Here is an 18,290-nt window from a genome sequence, read left to right on the forward strand (position 1 = left end):
AGTGAAGTTGGAGCTGCAGTCTGGCGCAGCATTGCCATTTGCTTGCTATTTCAATCCCTTTTCACAAAGCATTCTCCGAGGATGCTGAGCAACAGGAGGGCAGAGGCAGCTGCTGTTCATTTACACGTTCGGCGTAAACAGGGAAAGGATTCAGCATCGCCACCGCCTAACCCAAATAAACAACCCTGAGCGAGGCCAGCGCAAACAGGGAAAAATGATGGTGTTGGGTCTGTTCTGCTCTATTATACCCCAGCACAAATGGCAGGTGGAAAACGGTGCCCACACACTCGGTCCTCTCCCGCCTGAACCCCCGTCACTCGGTCTCCTCCCTGCTAATGTGGTTCCTCTCCAAAAACCCAGCAGTAAAAAGCAGCATCTCTTCAGTCAGCTGATTTGCTGTCTGTCTGCATCCGTCACATCTGCTGGCTTTAATGACGTAAATCAGCTTTTATTGCTTCTCACTTAGAAAACACAAAGAGGAGGCAGCTGAGAGAGTGAGCTGGATGCTGCTCCTCCATCTTCATTTTCTATAGCGATGCTTACTATGGTCTGGGCACTTCCAGCTGTATTAAGCCACTAAATTTTGGGGGCTGTACAGATGTCTCTGTGAATATGAAAAGACTGGTAGAGCTTTCATTGCTGGCGTGGAGCCACGAAAGGCAAAGAGCCCCACTGCATCTCAGGTGCCCAAAAAAAATGCTTACAAAGCCAGTGCGTGGAGAGAACAGCTTTTCCTCATGCGCTCAGCGCCCCATGGCCAGTAAGCACAGGGTTTCACAGGGGCTTTTTGCACTTCTCACTGCAGTTCAGACACCGTCAGCCTAGCACCCGTGGGGGCTCTCCTTGTTAGCTCAGTTAGCACGGGGCCCTTGGGCTCGGTGTAGTTGTAGGGTCAGCTTGTCGCACTGAAAGAAGTTCATGAACGACAGGTTTACTGTGAGTCCTTTCAAACGAGACCCAGCAAAGAGCTGGTTAAACAGGGCTGGGTGAAGGCCCCACGGACCTGTCCCTGTCCTTAAAAGTAAAGCACAGCTCATGAAGGGGGGGGTTGAAGTGTATTGCACTCTGTTTTAAAAGGCTGAGCACCCATCCGCCTGCAGCAGCTGAAAAAGGGCTATTATGTGCCAAATCATCACTACCTGAGTCTTTTATAAGGGATGTATTTTCTCTCCAATTCCCTGCCATAAAGAGCAACACCGCAGGAGTCAAGGAAATCAAGTATTTCTCTGTCTGGATCAGAAAGACATCAATAAAATAAAGAGAACTTTCTGCATCTGTGATTTCCAGGCCCATACACCCACAAAGAACACATTTTCGTGGAAGCCCTCGGTGCTGTTAAATCCAACCTCTCCCATTGCCCCAAACAGCTTGTTACGCTGCTGTTGGCAGACCTGAGCTGCTGCCCTGCGTGCCCGGCTCTGGGGGAGAGGAGCCAACCTACAGGGAAATTCAAGCAGTGCCTTCCCCAGTCCCACTGCTGCCAGCCACAGCCCACAGCTAGAGTTCACAAGGCAAAATCACACCTTCTGCTCAGCCCACCCAACTCACAAGACACGGGCTTCAAGGTATTTCACCTGCCTCTGTGTCTGCCTTTAGCAAGTCCATCACAAGGAGTCACAGGGCTCTCTGCCATGCTCGTACACAGTGGGAGCATCCTGCTCTGACTGAACAACTCCATGGATTGTGTCTTTGCATAACGAGGCTATTTTGTCTCATTTGTGACTTATCTTTATGTTTCATAAGCTGAGGTTACAAGAGGAAAAGCCTCAGATCTGTAACCTGGGAGGAGGGACAGCAGTCATATTCATTGTATTCTCCATATTAACACTGAAAAAGACAATTAAGGAAGGTAGATTTGCATTGTTCCTTCTAAATGCAATTCTTTGTGAAATTTTTAAAAAGGCAGCAATGACAGGGACCTGTTGCAGGAACTGAGATTATCCTCTGTGGTTCTTTCCTCACAAATTCAATGGAGTCATGGCAAGAAGTTCATGATGCACATTGCTGCCTCTGAAACGAGGATATTTAGGTCATCCATATCATATCCAAGACATGCCAGTATTATTCATGTCCCCACTGCTGAGCATGGGATGGGTTGAAGGCGCGGTGCTGGTGACCCTTGGTGTGCATGAGTGTTGGCCCGTTGGTTCGTATTTCATTGCATGACCCGGTTACACGCTCTCTTTGCTGTCACTGGGCAAGGAGAATTGAATTGCAGTGCTCAGATATTGCCTTAGGAGTGACAAAGCAAGTGGAAGTGGCTTGGGCATCTTAGGAAATATAAGCAGGAGGGGCAATCTGGAGCTTCTGTGCTTAGGGTAACCGCCCGTGTCCTTCTAGTTCGCATGACAGCTAGCACTTAATCACCAAGGAAAACAAAAAGGATTGAACCGACTGTGTGTTGCAGAAATAACCAGGTCACCTCCCATGCTCTGATGAAAAAAAGATGGGGTTTATGAGTGTGTTTCTGCCTGGGTCTTGACCGCAGCATCCTTTCTCCCTCACGCCCATCATGTCAGCGATGGGAACACGGTTGTGCAGTGACATCTGAATTCAGCTATAAGCAATCCTGTCTCTTGCCCTGCATGGGAAAAGTTAACTGGGCTTCTGATTTGTATGGGCGAGTGCTTATTCCTCCGTAAGGTGGCTGGTGGGGCTGTAAGGTGGCTTTCCTTAGGGTATAAAATATTTGCAGGCATAAGGATTTAAAATACTGGTTTCAAAATAGGAAGTGGTATGAAGGAGCCAGTATTTCAAGGGTGTCTCCCTTAATGATAGACCCAACATGAAGTAGAGAAAAGCAGCACAATGTGTCCAAAAGCAGGGGAAGTACTTTATGAGACATATAATCTTCTAACGCCTCGAAGCAGAGCAAGCACATCTGCCCCATCACAGCAGCACAGGTGCTTCTGGGGGGGCCCTGGGGCCGCTTTAAGGGACTAAAAGGGTCTTTTGCTGCGGATTTACAGGCAGGAGGGGGATTATTTGGGGGCTTTAAGTTCTCGCTCTTCCTTTAGCAGCAGCCTGTGCTTTACATGTGGTACCCAGAGAGTGCCTCCTGCTCCTTGCCCCTCAGCCATGCTCTGCCTGAGCTGTTGGAGGTCTCCTACAAACCATGAACAATGGGAAGGGAGAGGGAAGCGAGGAAGCGAGACAACCCTGGCGTTAGCTGGCACTGGGATAGCTGGAGTGCGTGCATTGGTTTGTGCTGCATGTATATTCTGGTGACGACTGAACACCGAGAGTCACTGTTTCTTGGGAAAGCACTCTCATTTCCTAACAGGTATTAATACAAATTAACCATCCGTTTGAGCAAAGCAGAAGGATTTCTGTAGGATCCTTACACAGTCTGGCTCCTGTAGGAAAGTCAGCTTCACCTAACCAATACGCCCAGCTCAGGAGAGGTCCTCAGCTTGTATTTCTTAGCCAAAACTGATGCCACTCGTGGTGCTTCCAGTGCCATGAGGCACAGCCGAACCCCGCCGCTCCCCGCTGGGGCTGTGCAGCCTGGTACGGGCTGGCGAGGTGTCGCGTGGTAAGTACAGTGATCTCCAGGCTGATGGCTGCAGCAGATGATGTATTGGTTTAACCCACGAGCAGCGTTCATGTGTTTCTCTGTGCTTTTGTTCTAAATCTGCAAGGGTGATAAAAATGCCAGGCAAAATGTTCTGTGAGGGAGCCTGCTTAAAGAACGGTTGTTTGTGTTTGCTTTTTGTTCCCCTGACTGCCCTACGCTTTCTTCTCTCCTCCCAAGGGCTGTGGGTAGCCAAGGATCTCCTGTACAAAACCTTCGCGGGTTTCTACGTGGTTACAATTTTGACTCCACAAGTAGCAAAGAGGAGCTTTGCTCTGGAGCTCCCACACCAGCCAGTACACACCGGGTTAGCAAAAACAGCACGCAGATGTGGGATGATCCAGATAAGTGACGTCTTGCGACTGAGACACATTTAAGTAAATGCCTTTGTACGTTTGTACATGATGACGTCTTCCCCGTGTGTCGGTACGAGGCGCAGTGGGGAGATGCTCGGTCATTTCAAGCCAGGTAGCAAAGCCCGTGGTATATGGCACAGCAAATCGCACGCGTCCTGTTTTACTCTGGGTCGGATCGGGTGTTTCCTTCATCCACGGAGCTGCTCTTTATGTAAATAGAACATCCAGCATCAGCTGAAGTATATCAATGAAAAGGAAAGTGTTAATCAATAAAGTGCTGGGCTCAATTACGCTGCCAGCACGGGCATGGAATGGAGCGGGAGAGGGGTGAAAACCCCCGGCTGTCTCCTGCAACACTCTGAATTTCCAAATCCAGGGGGAGGGGACACACACACACTGCACAAAACCCCTCCGGCAACGATCCCGTGCAGCCCTGTTCTCTCTAGCATCTCTCCAGCGGTGGCTGTAACCCATCTCGTGTGTGCAGTAGCGGGTTTGGGGAGTGCGGTCCCAAGGAAATGCCGCTGGGAAAAGCCGAGGAGCCGGTCTGGTCTGTACCGTGCTTTGCCTTTGATAACCCCCTGACTCTTGGGTGTCCTTCGTCCTCACCGCGCCTGCTCTCTCCGCTACCCGGCTCCCGGCTGAGAGATGGCCACGCGACCGGCGTGCGCACAACGGCCTCGCGCGCCAAGCATCGCCAGCCTCGGCGCCTTCACAGCCTTTCCTCGGCCGTCTGACCTTACCTAGCCAAACAAAGGCCAAAAAATGAGCATTTGAGAGACCAACCAAATTTGGCAGGTATGAAGCTTCTCTTGAACCGAGAAAAAAAAAAAAAACCACAAAAGCAAAATGAGTTGGGAGTTGAAAGCAGCGGGGAACATGACACTTGGTTGACTTTGCCGTGAGCTCTTTCCACCACCATAAAACCATGTGGCGGACTTTGCAACTCTAACTGGTCTATTCTTTTCATTCCTCTTACCTCCCTCCTTTTCTTTCTCATGTGTTTTTGCATGACCTATAACCAAAAAGCTGACTTCTCACTGTGCCTGCGTTTGAACGTCTGGCTCTTCTGCTGGCGAGTAGCTAATGTTCTCCTAGAGGCATGAGCTAACATCCGTGGTTGCTGCCTGACCTCTAGTCTGGTTGTTCTAGGTGCCCTTCATTACCTTTTCCCTTTTTATACTACTCCCTCTTCCTTTTCCACTTTTTTTCCCTCTCTGCCAGACACTCTCTGTTGAGCCATCTCCCAAGAGAACTAAAAAACAAAATTAAAATCATTAAAATCCCAACAACAGACAACAGCACTAAACCAAATAACAAAACCAAGCAAAGGTCACGGCAAGGTCATTTCCAAAATTATGTCACCTTGATGTCTGCTTCCAACTCTAGATTAATTCAAGGATCTACCAGTCCTTGGTTAATGTATCCGACCAGTTGTGTGCCACACACACCCAAGAAAGGGGAAAAAAAAAAATAAAATATTAATGAAACTCTTTTAGAAAATCTGCATGAGCTACACCGACACATAAATCTGATCAAAGGGCAAAAGTAACTCCCCATCCATGCATGGTGCATGATGATTTCTGTGAGCTGGGATCCTGTAAATTATCTGCTAAGCAAAATCAAAACAGCTCTGCATAGTTAAATGCCCTTCAGTTACTAACTGTACGTCAAACGTCATAGGGATTGCATCTGTGTATGTGTACGTTCAGCTGTATGTATACATAAATATATTATGTATATTGTAGCTTTTCTTTTTTTGTTTTCCTCCTTAATCCCTGAGCCTGAAATTCTATTTTCTTTAAGCTTCTGAAAAAAATGTTTATTTTATTCCTCCTTCTGTTGCAGAACCGCATGCACGAGTCACTGAAGCTTTTTGACAGCATCTGCAACAACAAATGGTTCACAGACACCTCTATCATCCTCTTTCTAAACAAGAAGGACATATTTGAGGAGAAAATTAAGAAATCTCCACTGACTATCTGCTTTCCTGAGTACACAGGTAATGAGAAAGCTGGCTGTACAGGAGCAAAGGGATGAGATGACGGCGCGTTTCCCACCCAGGTTGATGCTGTCGTGGTTTGCGGGCGGTGAGGCTACAGATGAGCTCCCATTCGTTTCCCTGCGAGTTCTGTTTCAGTCAATGCCATAGGGTCGCCCCCGCCACCTTTAGTCGTCCACTTTAAGGCATGAGGGTGACTTAAAAGCAAGTTCTTTGCCGGGAAAGGGCCAGCACCGCTCATCAGCGTGTTGGATCTCCGAGAGACAGGTCTGTCTCTCAGAAAGGCGCAGTGAGCTTAACCATCACGGACTGGTCTGTGGGAGGCCAGCATGCCGGGTGTGTCAGGCTGTCCTCAGCTGGGTCCAGCTTTGCTGTTTCACAGCCCATCATGTTCCCCCGTGATCCTCGCTGGCCGGGACGAGGGTCACTCTGCAGTGCCTGAGCCCCACAGCCATGCACCCAGGGGCTGCGGGCTCAGCCCTCCTGCACGCAGGCAGTTTGGCTGCTTCAGCTCAAGCTGTACATACATTTTTATCACGCTAATTCAGAAGGGACCCAGTTTTGCTCTCAGGCTCGCTGACATCGAGCATCAGGACAGGGAAACGCTTCCTGTTAAATGCAGGTAGGAAACAAGGCGGTTGGCTTTGTCATGCACTGGCCACCCACACCACAGTGCAGACAGAGAAGAGCCACCGCAGGCCATGCCCTGAGCTTGGCTGGGGACCAGGAGCCTTAGCAATACCTGGAGACCAGAGCAGAGGCTCTGCAAGAGGGCAGCATGCAGGAAGCCCTCACTTCTGCTGCCTGCCTGGCATCTGACCCGCTAATGATGAGAATACATCACCCGTGCAAAGGCTGCAGCTGCACCCCGCCACTTCCCGCTGCATCTCGCCAGCTTCCACAAACGCTCATTACCATTCCGAGACAGCATAAAAATAAACTTTTATCGTCATGAATTATTTAAGCTCACCGGAGACATCCAGATGAATCAAGGCGACAGACAGAGAAGCAGATTTTGTCAGGAAACATAGTTGTGAACCGGGAGTACCAAGAGTGTCACATTTCTGGGCAGGCCAACAAATTATTAACCAGAGCTTCCTATCTCTGGGCACTTGATTTTTCACTGTGAATCGGCAAAAGCGATCCATCATTGCTGCTTAGGGCTGAAGGGTCTATGGCCACCGAGCTGAACGACTCCATCTGAATTCAGAAGAACATCTGCAGGCTTCCTCTCCGGGGAAGGTTCAGATGTCTGTCCCTGCCAACACGTTTCAGTCATCTACTCACCTGCTTGGTCCAGACAGAACCGACGTGTTGCTGACACGTTTGTCTAAAAAGATCTAGTAACAGAAATGTCACAGACTTTACACTTGAGAGCTCGCAATAATGCCAACCCCAAATTTTTCTGGTCACAAATTAGATTGCTGCTTGCCATCTTTGGGTTGGCTCGTAGAGCAGCTCATCACCATCCTCTTTACAGCAGCACTTCTGTATACTGGAAGAGTTTTGTCATGCCCTCTCTTCCCTTTTTCTCCATGATGCAAACCTGCACCTACCGCTCCTTCCTGATCACACTTTGTGCCTGTGGTTTTGTAGATCTTCACTGAAGCCTCCCAGTTACCCCACGTGGAAATAATATTCTTACATATCCCTGAGGGCAGAGACTGGAACAAGAAGGAACGTTGTTTTAGATAGAACTTTTCCTATCCCAGCTGTCCCAGCCCAAGAGAGGAGGTCGGTGGGGGAGGCACACTCTCGTACACAGGTAGCTAAGCTCTCAGCTGACTATGCAGAGGAGAACACATATAGCTTCTTTCTGGAGCACTTCAGCTCCAAGTGAACCAAACTATTCCTCCCCAAAACTTGGAGTACCCCAAAGGTGCTCTAAATTTCTTCGAGGTGCTGTTCTGGAAGCTGGGAGTTATCACAATGCCCTCTACAGACAGGTCTCTCTTGTGCCATCAGGGAGGGCTGGAAGACTGAAAGTCCTTCCACTCATCCAACAGGGATCTGAATTGGAGGTGGACAATATCTCACCCCGTTAGAATGCCGTTAGAAGTTGGCAGTTAGCTGGTGCTAACGTTGAGCCCAAGCGCACACTGAAGCCTGCTCGCCCCTGCTTTGCTGCCCACGGCTCAGAGGGTGAAGCCCTTGCAGCCTTGTGAGCAAGCAGCATTATTAGAAAGTTGCCCTGGAGTTACAAAGAATTATTTGATGAAAGGCTGTAAATCAAACGAGCAGACTTTCAACATCACAAGTCGGTTCCACAAAATACTTTTAATATAATGATGTTTCTGATGTCCATTAGTTCTGCTGAGAGAGAATTATTAGAAGACTGCGTCTACAAATTTGCTGGCTGTATGCTGGAGCACTGACTGTTTCCATCCCCTAATTCACTCATGCTTTTAACTAATCCGCAATACTTGGCAAAGCAGCAGCAGAACCCAGGGAGTGTTTTAAAGCAAGCTGGCATTAGTGATTCCCTGCTCTCTCAAAAGGAATCCAGCATCTAAATCCTCATGCCTTTGAACGACCAGCTTCCCTCCCATAAAATACCCCCCTGGTGCCGCACAGCATCTGCTTCCAGACTCTTTACACAGGTCTTTAAGCAACAACCTGCTCCCAGCAAACATGTTGCTTGTCTTTAAGCATATTCTCAAGTCTCCTGATCGTCACGAGCTTGTGTCTTCCGCTAGCGATGCATGCACGTGTAGATGCAAGTGATTTCCCAGGTCAGCTGCCGTCAACCACAGCAGATCTCAGGCCCAAGGAAGCGCCTCTCTGGCAGATAACGGTATTTCCCATCAATAAAGCACCACAAGGGGCGAGGGATGGAAAAGCCTTATCGGCGTTATGGGAGTGGAACCCGGTGGGGCTCAGGGACCCCGGCACTTGGCAGTAGCCAGCAGTGCTGGAGTTCTGTGCTCCAGGCCGGACAGAGGGACGGAGCTTCTCAGCCCCAAGCTGGGTCCTGAGCGGAGCTGTGTGCGAGCAGCGTTCAGGCCGGCCGGATGAGAAAGGGTCTGCCCTTTGCATGACGCCTCTTACGCTTCGTTACCACCAAACCTGATGGTTAGTGAGCTTTGGCACAGATATCTCTGTACATCAATACAAGAAACTCCTCGTGCCGTGATTTTAGCTAAAGCTCTAGCAGAGGGTGCTGTGGTCCTAATTCCTCAAAAAGAGGGATATTTTGTGTTAGCTCTTTTATATTTTCTTTTGAAAAATACGCACTTTGCTCTGTAACGCAGGCTGGATCTTTTCATGTCCTTTCCTCTTAGCGATTCAGGGAAAGGAGGGCACACTTATCAATACTGCCCTCAATTCATGGATGTTTTAGTTCCTCTTTTCCACCAAAAGCTTTTTTTTTGATCAAAAAATCTAAAAGAGGAAGAAAGCTAAGCTTTTTCACCAGGTCGAGCACTTGCCGCATTCCTGGCTTTTTTTTTTTCTCTCTTTTTTTATCACCACAATGTGGAATTCCTTCTGGTTTTCCAGTCATAGCCTGTTTAACACTCAGTTCCCTCAGCCGTTTCATCGCTATGGACTATAAACAGCAACTCAGAATAGCAGTACAGCTGAGGGACTGTCGGAGAGCATCTCCTTCCTTGCAGCAACCCTGGCTGGTAACAGTGCCCATCCTGAGATGGACATGGGGCGGCTGGGTTGCACCCCCCGAGTCCCTCCAACAGGGTGCTTGCAGGCACCCTGCGGATTTAGGGTTATGGGATGGCTTTAACCCGCTCTTTTTCCTTTCGTCTCGGCTCTCTTATAGGCCCCAACTCTTTCACGGAGGCGGTGGCTTACATCCAGGCTCAGTACGAGAGCAAGAACAAGTCGCCCAACAAGGAGATCTACACGCACATCACCTGTGCCACCGACACCAACAACATCCAGTTCGTCTTCGACGCCGTCACGGATGTCATCATCGCCAACAACCTGCGGGGATGCGGACTCTACTAAAGCCCGTCTCCTCCCCTCCTCTCCTCACACCCGCCGGGAGCATCCTCCGGTCCCGCGGACAGGTGAAAAAAACTTTCCCTTTTGTTCCTCCTCAGAAGATGGTGAGGAAGAAACACGTAAATCCCTCCTCCTGTCCCAGAAAACTTTGCAGCAAGTTCTGCTGTCCTCAGCCCCATTTTATTTTATTTTGGGTTTATTTTTGGTTCATTCCCTTGCTGCCTCGTTCTACTCCTCCGTTCCAATTCACAGTGCTGTAGAGGGAGCTAACGCCTTTCCCACAAAGTGCTTTTCAACTGCCAAAAGACAAAAATACTTCAGTTTTTTTAAAAAAAAAAAGAAAAATGAAAGCCTTAATATACTGGTCAGCAAAAGTGTAGTTTGGAACCAAAACCTTTTGTTTGTACCTTGAAATTAAGGGATATTTTTAATTTTCCAGGTTATTTATCTTTTTTAAAAAAAAAACACTATGCCTTTGGGAAGTGCTAGTTACAACATGATCACTTTGAGGGTACCTTACAGCTCCAGTTCCTCCCCAAAAGCCAGAGGGGTTGGTGTTGAAACCAGCCGCCGCAGCTTGGATTTGTATATCCTCCCTTTTTTTCCAGACAGCTATTTTGAACAAGTGAAACAGCCATATCAAGTTCTGCTGGTGTCTAAGACAGACACAGTAACAAAACCTACTAAGCCTTGTCTGAAAGCGTTCGTTACCGGTAACAGTTTTACCTCAAGTTTTTCAGAATTAATGTCAAAATATGTCTAGTGGTTTGAGTAATCCGTTTCTTAGGCGTTTTGCCGGATGCCCCGAGCAGAGTGATGGCAGCTGGGCTCGGACCCCCAGAGTGTAGGCAGCAAGGGTGCCCCTGCATGGCATCCTGGTGGGGGACCCCACACATGGCGAGGGCCAGCCTGGGTACCCAGAGACCTTTCCCAAAGTGCCTCCCAGCCTCGGGATTTCAGCACAGCCGATGTCCCTGCAAACGCGTGGCATTTGCTTTCCAAACTTCGGCCCTAAAATGCTGGGGTGTACCAAAAATATTTAGCCCTGACTTCTTGTAGGCTGGGTTTGACCTTCCAGTACCTGGAAAGCAGAGAGGTGCTTGGGGAAACATCACCACGGGGTGACAGCGGGGTGCGCAGGAGCCTCGTGGCTCCTTATTGCACCTGGGGCATCTCACTACCCTTGAGGAGTCCAGCCTCACACCCAGGGCCTCCTTGGCCGAGCAGAAGCAGGTAGCCAGCTTCCCTGCGTCATCTCCTGCCTGGGCATCCAGGAGAGCTCCAGGTTTGGTGTCTCCAGCCTGGGCATCTCTTTACCAATATCTAAAGCGAGAGGGAGGGTCTATACTGGCCATACAGTGACGGGGGAAGGCTCAGGGAGCTGGTTTGAGCCAAGCGGTGGAGTAGGAAGGAGAGCGCAAGGAGAGGGAAGGGAGGAAGGAAGGGCAGAGGGAGAGGTGTGGAAAGGGTGAGGGTAGCTCCCAGCACAGCAAAATGTGGGAGCAGGGAGGGGAACACAAATGAGGCTGAGCTGGGGTACGGGTGGCCATCCATCTGCCGTCACCAAGAGCTCTGGGTGCCGTTGGGGTGAAGGCAGAGGGGAGCCTGAGGGGTGGGGTGTCACCTCTGGGTGTGTGGAGGGACCCTTAGAAGTCCACCCCGAAAGCTTGCTTGGCGTCTGGGTGAGACAGCCACCTCCAAGGTCCCACTCGGCATGGCACCGGGGACAGGGAGGCAACACTGGCCTCTTCTCTGCCTCTGAAAAGTCCGTGATCCTGGAAGACGAGAGTCTTTCCAGGCCACCCACAAGTTCAGCTCTCCTCTCGTGGGACCCTGGCCTAGGGGTGTCCTCGGGAGGTCTGAGTTTTCTCCAGTGCCACGCCTGAGAGAGACAGTGTCGCTGTGCTCGCTGTGCCCACCTCAGAGAGATGGTGTGAGAGCAGCCAACGGCGAAGGGAGGCGGAGAAGGAGCAGGTACAGTGGCATGGGACAGAGAGCACTGGCGGGGGAGGTTTGGGGGTTGGGTTGGGACAGAAGTTGTGGAAGGGAGATGAGGCAGGTTGCGGCAGCAGGAAGAGAGAGGAAAAGGGTCCCCATGGGAGGCTGCGCTCTGCCAGGACAGTGTTTGCAGGGCATCCATGACCAAGGGATGCCAGCCAGAGATGCCAGCCAGGGATGCGAGCCGGAGCTCCGCAGGGCAAACGGGGGAGGCCTGTGAAGGAGAAAAAGGTGGCTCTCACCCATCTCAGCAGCTCACAGTCCAGAATGGGTGGCAGCTGTGTCCATAACCTCCCAGACAGCACTAAACTGTAAAACTGGATTTAGCATCGTAGAACGAGGAGCCACTGCTGCTCTGCGGGACATAACCCCTAACACCAGGTCTCTGCCTCCCCTGCCCCAGGGAGTACCCACCCTTCACCATCTCAGCCTTAAAGTACCTCTGGCAGCATCAGCTCCCACAAAGAGCTGGCCAGCCAGCAAAGCCGGGACCCCTCTCTGCTCCTTACACTTCATCCCACCCCCATGGCTTGTTTTCCGGGGTGCCAGCCCCTCTCCCAGCTCCGTTTAATGCTGGCACACTGTGCTGTCCGACTGTAAACCAAAGGCACGCTGACCACAAGGCCTGTGCATTAAACTGTACTTGGGTTAGCTTAGGGTGGTCAGAGCCAACGGGAAGGATTTTCAAAGAAAGGAGTTTTGGTGGGAAGCACCAGCCCAGTTTTCTGGTTCCTTGGGAGGGAGCAGTTGCATGCCCTGACCCTGAAGAGATTTATGTGCGTGTTGAGCTCTGGTCCCTGGAGAATAAAGCCGAGGGAATGACAGTAAAATGCAACCAACCTGTTTGTCTTTGCAGGAAGAGGAGTTCAGTGCGTGAACAGGCAATGTGGAAATGAAATAGGCAGGACTCAAATCCAGCCCTGCCAAACTTCCCCTTGGCTCCAAGCCAAGCTTCCTGCTTGCGTACTCTCCACTGATCTCAGTGGTCATTTTGCTCCTGGTGAAAGTTGGGCTGCTCCCTGAGGTCACTGAATTCGGCCCTCGCTGGCTTTTCAAGACAGCGCGTGATGGCAGTGGGGTGGTGCTTCTGCCACACAGGGGACAAGGAACGAGCTGGCGGGATGCAGAGGGACAGGGATGCACCTGGAGCCTGTCCCATGCAGGTGACCAAGCCCCACCAGTAACGCTGAGTGTTCAAATGTGCGTTGGGTGTCAGAGTAAGGGCTGAAAAGCTGAACGTTGGTTGCATTTGGTACATAAAGTGTATGTAGCGACCAGACCCAGCGCAGAGCAGCCACGCTGGGTGCAGTGGTGCGCTCACGACTTGCGCTGGCGGCGAGGCAGGACATCATTAAGCTGTTGGGGAAGGATGCGATCAGTAGCACCAGGCGTCTGGAGGTTTTCTGTGCCCACCCCTTGCTGTAGGTGACAGCTTATCCCAGTGAATGCCCACCAAAGCTGTTCCCAGTGAAGGGAGCACCAAGCCAAGGCACGTGAGTTCCCAGCATAAAGCACATAGGAATATTTTGGCAAAGACCATTTAAATTAACTCAATCCCAGAGTCTGCAGAATGCAGCCAAGTCACTGGTGCTAGCTCAGTGCCACGTTCTGGGCTGGGTTCAGGCAACCCCTGCGCCGCCGTGCTGGCTGGGAGGTCCAAACCCCTCCACAGCTCCGGCTGGTTCCCCGGCACGTTGCTGATGATCAATGGCTGGTGCTCCACGGGGAGAAAAAGGAGGAAATGTTGACAGACGGAGCCTTTTCTTTCATTTTCTTTGGCATATTGTATATCTAAAGCTTCATTTCAGCTGCTGCTGCTGACATTCCCTCCCTCACACGAGTGTCGTGAGGATTCACTGACGGAGGGTGGGAACGGCATTGGGAAGATAAAATGCTTCCAGTGTTAAACACTACGATTGCTCCCGCCTGATGGCTGTGTATAGATTTTTGTCTCCAGAACGCCTGCCAAAGCATTACTCACCGCTGGCTCTCTGCATCCTCCCAAGCCTTTTCTGACAGATGTGCCTTCTGCAGGCAATCTTTGGCCTCCTGCTTTTTTTAAACACCAGCAGTCCTTGCAGCAATTAATTGCCTAGAAAGGAGACCTTGAAAAGCACCCCTCGCTTTCCAAAGCCCTCTCCTTTGTAGCCCCTCGTGCTTTGCAATTGCAGCGCTTCGAATCCAGACCCTCGGAGGCCCCGAGCCGTGTTGAATTTGCAGCCGGCGCATCACAGGGGTGTTGCAACTGGTAGAGATGCAGCAGAAATCGTACCGGGGCACGCGCTTTAAAAGCACAGTGACCTACAGAATTGAAACAGCTACGTATACACCCTGTTGCCTTTCAAAGCTAATGTGGAAACTTGCAAAAAACGGCTTTTTTTGAGATGCAGGAGGTTTTTTAATGATTCAGGTCACTTGCCCAGCAGAGATCCGAGGGGCATTGTGTTGAAAGCAGCGTTAGCAACTCGAGATGAGCTTCAGGCAGCAGCAAAAAGAATGAGGGAAGCTCCCTTGCTTGCTCTGTCCGTCGGGGTATGGAGCTGTGAGACCCAAAAATGCAGATAGCTCCTTTATTTAAACAACGGTTTCAATGGACCAGAGGAAAGCCTTGAAATGAGCCCGTCGATGAGGCTGCAGGGTTAAGCTGCGGAACACCGCGCGCCTCGGGAGAATGCAGGAGCTGGGCTGGAGAGGAGAGGTAGCAATAAACGCGCTGGGAAAGCACACGTTCAAACACAGCCACATCCTTCAAAGGGCAGTTTTCTCTGTAGCGAAGAGAGTCACACTCTGGTTTTCACAGAGGGCCGGAGGAGCCCAGCCGAGCAGCAGGGCAGCGGGAGTGTTCGGAGAGGCCATCTGGCCCCTCCGTCTGCTCGTCCCCATGCCCCTGCCCTCCCACAGGGCCCAGGCGCGTCCAGTGAGGGGTCAGTTGGCTTCCCACCACCACCCCTCCCCAAAATTCTTCCAACTCAGTCTCTCTCAGGAGTTTTGTACAAGAATAAGCTTCTTGCCTTCAGGTGGCTTTCCCGGATGGCCGGCCAGCCCTTGCCTCCAGGGAGGGGAGAGCATCCTCAGGAGGAGGCGTCCCTGCCTCCTCAGTAGGTGTGATTTTGCTTTACAGGACACTAAAAGTATTAACGAGAGCAGCCTATACCGTGATGTACGTTAAAACGTATCCGGTGGGTTTAGTCTGTTGTGGCATGAGCCCAGTGCTTGCCTGCAAGGGAGCAGACGTTGTTCCCAGGCCAGGAATGCATCTCCAGGAGGGCAGGATGGAACATGTAAGATGTCTTTTTGCCAGAGCATCCCTGTGGTGGTGTAAAGCATCAGGCAGCACCTCGCTGAGTGTCAGGGTCCAGCTGGGGGCAGCAGGCATCCCCAACAGGGCATCGTGCGGTTGACGCTGTACAAGGGACCAACCCTGCACCGTAGCCTGTGCGACGTGTCCGAGTATTTATTGGCCAAAACATATTCTGCTGGAGCCAGGGAGAGGTTTGGTGTTGAGTTCCTGGGAGCAAGGCTGACCGTTTGTCACGTCGGCTGGGGAAGTGTAGTACTAGTGTGTTTGCGTCTCTGTCACGGGCCAGGTTTGTCTTCAGGCTTACAACCAAAAACTCCAAACTTCATTTCCAAGGAAACTGAGACCCTCATTCACCATCCGACGCCGGAAGCGTCGAGGCCAACAGGGATGGTGCAAGTGAGCACCATCCTGAGCCACCCAAACCCCCTACACACTTGCATCCCCAACACACCCAGGAGAAAGCAGAGAGGAGCGGACCACGGTCACCTCTACCTCCCCAGAGGAAAGAGCAGACAGGAACGCTCTCCCAAAGCGCCCCGAGAGGCTGGTGTACGTTACCACTCCTGAGCTCCTGCAGCGGCGCGCAATAATTGATGCTGACAGATAGAGGTACGCGACCTATATGAGACGTTGCGCTGAGAAAGGTGGCTATGGAGAGGGACTTCTCGCAGGACGGCTTGTGTCCGAACCAGCAGCCTGCAGGCGCTTTGTTCGCGCTGCGAGGGCTAGCTAGCGGCCACGAGCAAGTACTGCCCTCAAACGCTGCGTCTTAGTGCGAGCGGGAGGACCGAAGCCTCCCAGCTGGCACCCCGCAGCAGAAGGAGAAGGGAGGGAGCTGGATTAGGGACAGGGCATAAACATCTCCATCTTCCAGAGAGGGCAGCTCAGATCTCCATCAGCAGTGGGTGCAGCAGGGATGGGGAGGGGAGAGCCGGGGAGGAGGCTGAGGGCTGGGAGCCAGCCCAACACTCACTGCCCTGGCCCCTCTCCCGCCCAGTGCCTTGGAAATCAGTGTCAGGACCAAATCCTGACTGTCCCACAGCACAGGCAAGCGGCTCCAGGTCTAACCCCATGCTCCAGCTGGGGAAGAGGTCCTGGTGGGCAACAACCCGATTTTCAGCACTGCCTGAGCCTCACCAGCTTTTCCAGGGCTGGAACAACCTGGCAGCACCAGGAAGGCAAACGGGGTTGTTTAAAGACCAGCTGTTGCCCTGTTCAGTAGCCCAATCCCTAACTTCACAGTCCCCCAGCCCTATTCCCCCTTCCCTTTCCCCCCTTCTGCTCAACAAGGGAACGGTGACCATCACCCTGCCTCTGGGCTCCCCCCCACCCTTCTTCCCGAAGGATCGCCGGAGGCCGCCACGATTTTCCTTTCGCTGTTTCCTGCCGAATCGTTTCTCCTGCATGTTTGATGGCCCAAACTGTATTAACTGTAATTTTGTACGAAGAGTGACTGTCTGTCGGTTTAATAGAGCGTTAGCTATTGTAATAATTTATTGGCTGTCGGTAATGTATTTATTAGTTACAAAATGTTAATAAAGTGCCAGCTCTTTTCTAGCGTGAGAGGGTTTTTATTGTGTCTCCCTTGGGTGCGTCCAGCTTCTCAAGCCCCTCGTTTACCCCACGCCTGCTCCGGGCACCTGCGGGGTCAGTCATCAGCCACAGCCCCGTTCGCCTGGAAACAAGGAATTTGAAAAGAATGTAACCAAAAGGTATTTCATTTCAGGTAAGTACTTGGTGGGGATCTTCGTTTTCCTTGAAGTAGAACAACTTTACCGTGGCTTCTGTTTGTTCTGCGGCTTCTTGAGATTAGTCCCTCACCCTCCTGAGGCCCCTCGCCCCTGTGTTCCCGGGTGAGACCATCCATGCTCTTCCTCCGACTCTTCCTCCGCCCGTCGGCCCCGCTGCTTCCTCAGATACTTCGGTTGCAAGTCTGTACAAGGAGCGAGCTTCGCATTTCTTGCCCGCCGTGTCTTCGCACGAGCACAGCAGCGCAAGAGCCGTTTCGGGGTCGATTCGATTGACGGTGTTTTTCCAGCCCTGCAGTAACGGTACCCTGGGCTCCTCTCCCGCCCTTTGAAGTCACACCCGGGCCACTCTCTTAAGGTTAAACCAAAGATCTTACGTTATCTGGGGCATGAAATACAAGCAAAGACCTTGAAGAAAGCAAGACAAAATTTTTCATAAACCACGTCAAAAGAAAATTAACCATTATTCCTCTCGACGCCACCGATTTCCAGCGATGCAACCTCAGCCGCGCCCGTCCGTGGGCACGTGTCCCCATACGTCGCATCCTGCGGATCAGACAGAATCACAGCCCAGGTCTGAGGAAAAACTAATGGCTGCCAAGGAAGGGATTTTCCTTTGTGTATTTGTAGGGGGGATTTTCCAAAATTTCCTCCGGGATGCCTGCACGGGTGTCCAGGGCTCAGAAATCACCAGGGTTGTCTTCCTGGCACTCAGGATTTTCCTTCCCCCGGCTACATGCTTGGTTCCAGCTGCTCCTCCACCACCCCCTTTTTTTAAATACAGGACATATCTGGGACAAGAAGGATAAAAACCACCCAGATGCTTCCCATAAAAACCTCAAGACTCGGTGTTTTTGCAACAGCCACAAGACAAGAAGAGCCACGTCCTTTTGTGTCCGTTTGCTGTCCCCATGAATAAGATTGAGGGTGGGGTTTTTTGGTTTTTTTTAAAGATAAGGATCGAATGAGGCCCCGAAGCTCTGGAAAGCGGCTGCGTGGCATCCCTAGCTACTCTTTGTCAAGGAACCGACAGTGCAATCTCGAAGCCTTTCAAGATGAAATCAGACATCTGCTAAATTTTGCATGCAAAGCTGCAGTTGAAGTGTAGCTAATAAAATGACTCACTAATAAAACATTCCATTCATACTCCAAGACGTGTAATTGGGGCATCATTTCGTTAGGAAACGCGTGTGTTCTTGCCAAGCTTCTGCGAGCCCAAACCCCCCCCACCTCGCTGCGCCTCCAAAAACGGGGGCTGGGGTGGGGGCGTTTGCTGCAGGAGGGTTTCCCGCCGCCTGCCGAGCGCCCTTCCCGCACCGAGCCCGTCCCTGCTGCTCTCCGCATCCCTTTT

General features: G+C 51.4%; 1 protein-coding gene across 1 annotated transcript in view; it reads left to right on the forward strand.

Annotated features, from left to right (window-relative positions):
• GNAO1 (guanine nucleotide binding protein (G protein), alpha activating activity polypeptide O) overlaps positions 1–9,895 on the forward strand; it is a gene marked incomplete at its 5' end in the record, with an annotated part of 80,644 nt that extends 70,749 nt beyond the window's left edge. Inside the window, 2 exons of the mRNA XM_010161212.1 lie at positions 5,779–5,932; positions 9,708–9,895. Of these exons, the coding sequence (XP_010159514.1) occupies positions 5,779–5,932; positions 9,708–9,895 (342 nt within the window). The remainder of the gene's footprint in view (positions 1–5,778; positions 5,933–9,707) is intronic.
• Positions 9,896–18,290: the final 8,395 nt, after the last annotated feature.

The sequence above is a fragment of the Eurypyga helias genome, unplaced genomic scaffold, assembly GCF_000690775.1.
Source record: "Eurypyga helias isolate BGI_N326 unplaced genomic scaffold, ASM69077v1 scaffold20991, whole genome shotgun sequence".
In the NCBI taxonomy this organism is placed as follows: domain Eukaryota; kingdom Metazoa; phylum Chordata; class Aves; order Eurypygiformes; family Eurypygidae; genus Eurypyga; species Eurypyga helias.